This window comes from Mandrillus leucophaeus, unplaced genomic scaffold, assembly GCF_000951045.1.
Source record: "Mandrillus leucophaeus isolate KB7577 unplaced genomic scaffold, Mleu.le_1.0 Scaffold20, whole genome shotgun sequence".
NCBI lineage: Eukaryota > Metazoa > Chordata > Mammalia > Primates > Cercopithecidae > Mandrillus > Mandrillus leucophaeus.
In genome coordinates, this window is record NW_012102032.1 from 4320359 (window position 1) to 4326086 (window position 5728).

Sequence of the window (5728 nt, forward strand, 5' to 3'; positions counted from 1 at the left end):
CTTCCCCAGGACCGTAGGCTGCGCCTCACCCCCACTCTGCCCCACTACTTCTCCTCCGCGTGGCTCCACCTTTTCAGAGGAGTTGGCTCAACAAGGCGACAGAGAGTAAAGCAACCGCCATAATGAATCCCTCCCCCAGCTCGGTCATTTATTATTTCTGTCCGGCTTTGGCTCGCTCCCTCCCTTTTGGCTCTGCTATCGAGTGCTCCTGCCTGAAACTGGCAAGTAACCTCGGAGCGCGCCCGTTCGGCCTATCACTTGCTTCTGCCTGCGCTGCTCTCCCGCAGGGGCTGTGGTGAAAGCACAGTGATCCTCGGCTCGGCCAGCAACTTATGCGCCCTTTATCTGGAGCAGCCGCTTCCGGTTCCGGTAGCAGCTAGTCACGCTTGATCCCAGGCGCAGATCATGGCAGGCAGCCGGCTGGAAACCGTAGGGAGCGTCTTCTCGCGGTGTGTGCTCCGAGCCGCGGTGGGCTGAGGGTGCTTTCCCCAGGCTGGGGTTCTCAGCTGGTCACGCTCTTCCTTGGGGCGGACCTGAGCAGGGCGAGGCGTTCTGCAGGGTGCGGGGGCTGAGCTGGGTGAGACTCCCATGTTTTCTTCTGGCTTCGAATAGTTGTGCCTGAGGATGCCTCTCCTTGCATTTATGTGTCATGTTAAAGATTATTGCAGCCGCCTCTCCCCGAGTGGAGGTCTCTGGGAAGAGGAAGGGAGGAAGAGCCCGATGGGCCTGACTAGACCGCTCTTGAATTTTTCCGTGACGGAACGTGGGTGGGACGCACAAAAGAAGATAGAGGGATTTAACCCCTGAGCGTTGTTAGTTTGGTTTGGGATGTGGACAGACCTTCCCTGTAGGTGGGGAGCAGTCCTCTCCCGATCTGTGTTGCAAACCGCGTAATACCTTTAATGTCCCAAACTGTGCTAGACTGATTCAGGGGCTTTGGCAGGCTACTGCAAATGACTCAGTTTCGTTCTGTTCCCTCTCTAAGGACTCGGAACCTGATTCGGGCCGGGGTGCTGAAGGAGAAACCTCTGTGGTTGGACATATATAACGCCTTTCCCCCGCTGAGGGAGCCCGTCTTCCAAAGACCCCGATTGCGATATGGCAAAGCCAAAGCTTCCATCCAGGACATCTGGTACCACGAGGATCAGATTAGAGCGTGAGTGCTCAGCCCTGTAGTGGACAGGAGGCAACAGAACTTAAGAAGGGGAGGTTTCGGTAGCAGTCTGGGAATTCAAATATGAAATTGAGTCAGGGGCTTGCCCTGTGGAGAAGACTTATCTAGCCAAATTAGGGAGTCAGCACCCCTTCCCCATAGTGAAACTGAAGTTCTCAAAACTGGAATCTGGAGCCCAGCAACTGAAAGATCATTGCAATTATAGCTGCCTGTTTCTGGGCATCTGCTTTGGGCCAGGAACTGTACTAAGCTCTTTGCAAGCATTATCTCATTCTCTAAAGGCCTTACTCTAACTTACAAGGAAGTATTGTTTCCGTTTTATTCAAGGAGACTGCGAAGCTCTGGGAAATTAGCTAACTTCTATTAATTACTAAATACATAGGAGGGTGGCAGATCTGAGAATCACATCTCTGACTCCAAGCTTATGGTGATCATTATGCCTGCCTTCTCCAGGAGTAGAGCTAGGAGGAACGTGGTCTATGGATCTAGTAGTCCGGATCTTTGAAGCCACTCAGATGAAAGGATGCTTAAAAGTCTAAGAGAGGCCGGGCGTGGTGGCTCACGCCTGTAATCCCAACACTTTGGGAGGCCAAGGCGGGCGGATCACCTGAGGTCAGGAGTTCGAGACGAATCAGACCAATATGGTGAAACCCCGTCTCTACTAAAAATACAAAAATTAGCCGGGCATGGTGGTGGGTGCCTGTAGTCCTAGCTACTCGGGAGGCTGAGACAGGAGAATTGCTTGAACCTGGGAGGTGGAGGTTGCAGTGAGCCGAGATTGCACCACTGCACTCCAGCCTCAGCGACAGAGTGAGACAAATCACTAGGAATTTAAAGGAAAATCATGTGTTCTTTGTTTATTTTTTTTAGCATCCCTTTTCTCTCTTTTTCTTAAGCTCAGTGGCAAGAGTATTTCCTCTTTTGTTCTAAAAGCAACACATGCTACTTGTAGAAAATTTAGATACACGAGGAAAGCATAAAGAAGAAATCACAGGCTGAATGTGGTAGCTTGTGCCTGTAATCCCAGTGCTCTGGGAGGCGTAGGCGAGGATAGCTTGTGCCCAGGAGTTTGAGACCAGCCTGGGCAACATAGCAGGACTTGTCTCTACCGAAAAAAAAAAAAGGAGTTGTCTTAGTTTACACTCTGATTAGCAGTTTCTGAGAGTTCTTACTTTATCCTTGTCAGTATTGGTAATGATTATTTAAGATTTTTTTTTTCTGAGCCAGGTATCGTGGCCCATGCCTGTAATCCTAGCACTTTGGGAGGCTGAGGTGGGCAGATTGCCTGAGTTCAGGAGTTCGAGACCACTTTGGGCAACATGGTGAAACCCTGTCTTGACTAAAATACCAAAAATTAGCCGGGCATGGTGGTGGGTGCCTGTAGTCCCAGCTACTCTGGAGGCTGAGGTGGGAGAATTGCTTGAACCTAGAAGGTGGAGGTTGCAGTGAGCTGAGATTGCACCACTGCACTCCAGCCTGGGCAACAGAGGGAGACCCTGTCTCCAAAAGAGACAGGATCCTGATCTAGGTAATTTTTTTTTTTTTGAATCGGAGTCTCACTCTGTCTCCCAGGCTGGCATGCAGTGGCACCATCTTGGCTCACTGTAAGCTCTGCCTTCCGGGTTCACGCCATTCTCCTGCCTCAGCCTCCCGAGTAGCTGGGACTATAGGCGACTGCCACCACGCCTGGCTAATTTGTGTATTTTTAGTAGAGACGGTGTTTCACCGTGTTAGCCAGGATGGTCTCGATCTCCTGACCTCATGATCTGCCTGCCTTGGCCTCCCAAAGTGCTGGGATTATAGGCATGAGCCACTGCACCTGGCTGATCTAGGTAGTTTTAAAATAATAACCCCAGCACTTTGGGAAGCCCAGGCAGGCGGATCACGAGATCAGGAGTTCGAAACCAACCTGGCCAACATGATGAAACCCCGTCTCTACTAAAAATTAAAAAATTAGCTGGGTGTGGTGGCCCGGGCATGTAATCCCAGCTGCTTGGGAGGCTGAGGCAGGAGAATAGCTTGAACCTGGGTGGCGGAGGTTGCAGTGAGCTGAGATGATGCCACTGCACTCCAGCCTGGGTGACAGAGCAAGACTCTGTCTTGGGAAAAGAAAACCAGTAATTGTGTCTAGAGATTTTAATTTCTGTTTCTTTGACAAGTTTCTCTACTTTCATGATTATTGGCCATTTGAATTTATTTTTGAAATATCTGTCTTCTTTACCTATTTTAATAATTGTTATTATTGATCAGTAAGAATTCTTTATTGAATTGAAGATACTAAGTCTTTGACATACACTCCAGACATTTATTTATATGTTATTTGTTATTAATAATGCTTGTTTAATTTATAGAAGCTGGTTATTTCATTCCACTAATTTTTTTGGTGCCTTCTATGTGTTAAGCATTGTGCTAAACATTGTGCTAGGCACTGAAGTATTTTATGTATTCAAATCTACCCACTTTTTCTTTTTGCTAGCTTCATTGCCTTTAGGCTTAGCGGGTTTGGGAAAGTCTTTTTCAGTAAACTCAACTCTCTTTTTCTGAGTTATCTTTCAAAGTGCAAATGAGGGGTTGAAACTAGTAGAAATATTTATTCTTTAATCTTCTTTCCTCCTTCACTCTCCTTTTCCCAAAACTTAGTCACAGAAAATGTGCTTCTAATGGTTTCCTAGCAACATTCTTTGTTGTTGTTGTTGTTGTTGTTTTTGAGATGGAGTCTCGCTCTATCACCCAGGCTGGAGTGCAGTGGTGTAATTTTGGCTCACTGCAGCCTCCACCTCCCGGGTCCAAGCAGTTCTCCTGCCTCAGCCTCCTAAGTAGCTGGAATTACAAGTGCACGCCACCACGCCTGGTTAATTTTTGTATTTTTTGTAGAGATGGGGTTTTACCATGTTGGTCAGGCTGATCTCGAACTCCTGACCTTGTGATCCGCCCGCGTCGGCTTCCTAAAGTGTTGGGATTACAGGTATGAGCCACCCTGCCCGGCCTCCTAGCAACATTCTTAAAAATATCTTTAAAGTTCTCTATTTTTTTCATACTAAAAAAAAAAGAAAATAGATGTCACAACTCTTTTGGGACTACTTTTCTGCTGCCAGTCAGTTTTCATGTTTCCCCTTTTGTATGCCCTGAGAGCTTTGTTCATACTGCCCCTGTTGTGGCCTTAGCTTGTCTTTAATAGCTCTACATTACAAATGCCCTGTCTTTATTCAGTAACAAACATTTATTAAGCACTGTCATGGGCCAGGCATTGTCACATTCATTCCTGTAACTTCAGTGCCTAGCCCAATGTGTGGCATGTAAGTTGCTTATTAATTGTCTCTTGAATGAAGAAGCTAATGGATTAATGAACAGATGAACTACGAGGCTGGTAGAGGGAAATGCAAGAAAATTCCTTGGAGAGGAATGGTGGAGGGCCAGAATTGGGACTGTTTGGAGAATGGCCATCAGAGTTTTATTAGTTTTCTGAAACAATTTCAGCAACAGTAGGCTAGAAACCACTTCTGTGGCCACATTTAGCATCTCTATACATTTATCTGAATCTAAATAAGTGGTAGATCTCTCACTAGGAGTTTACTGACAAAGCCCCTCCCCTTGAATACTGATGTTAGTTAGCTTTTAGTACCTAGAATTTGTCTAGTTCCTTTTTCTCTTAAATATTTAGACCAATGAATGTGCCTAATTGACTTTGATGATACATATCCATTATTCTTACTGTTATTTCAGGATGCTAGAAAATGGAATTTATAAGGTCATTATGTTCTGAATTGGAGCCCAGGCTTCCCCCTGGGACCCCTAACCCCAGCACTCTTTTAAGGTAGCAGAACAAGCATGTTCTTGCTCTACTTGGAAATTTTCGGCATAGGACATGAGATCTTTAAGGAGATTAAATGCTTTTTCAGCACCTTTCTTCTCAGACCCATTGCATGCACTTTGTGGTTCATTGATACATTAAAATCATTTGTGCTTTGCTCTCAGGTATAATCCCGGCACTTTAGGAGGCTGAGGCGGGTGGATCACTTGAGGTCAGGAGTTCGAAAGCAGCCTGGGCAACATGGTGAAACCCCATCTCTACTAAAAATGCAAAAATCAGCCAGGCGTGGTGGCGTGCACGTGTAGTCCCAGCTAATCTGGAGGCTGAAGTGGGAGGATCGCTTTAACCCAGGAGACGGAGGTTGCAGTGAGCCGAGTTTGCACCACTGCACTCCAGCCTGTGCGACAGAGTGAGACTCCGTCTCAAAAATAAAGAAATAAAAAAAAAAATTAAAAAAAAATCATTTGTGCTTCTGCTGTAGATAACATTGGAACTGGGTGATAAATGATTGGAGAATGTGGAATAGTTTACTGGTCCCTCTTGTTAAATACTACCTTTTTTTTTTTTTTTTTTTTTTGGCGACAGAGTGTTGCGCGCGCTGTCTCTCCCAGGCTGGAGTGTAGTGGCTCAATCTCAGCTCACTGCAACCTTCACCTCCCAGGTTCAAGCGATTCTCCTCCTCGGCCTCCCGGGTAGCTGGAATTACAAGCATGTGTCACCACGCCTGGCTAATTTTTTTTTTT

At 46.5% G+C, this 5728-nt stretch overlaps 1 protein-coding gene across 1 annotated transcript in view; it reads left to right on the forward strand.

Moving 5' to 3' along the window:
• The first annotated feature begins 345 nt into the window (after nt 1-345).
• MRPS23 (mitochondrial ribosomal protein S23) overlaps nt 346-5728 on the forward strand; it is a 10535-nt gene continuing 5152 nt past the window's right edge. Inside the window, exons 1-2 of the mRNA XM_011979222.1 lie at nt 346-449; nt 986-1156. Coding sequence (XP_011834612.1) covers nt 406-449; nt 986-1156 — 215 coding nt within the window. The 5' untranslated portion in view covers nt 346-405. The remainder of the gene's footprint in view (nt 450-985; nt 1157-5728) is intronic.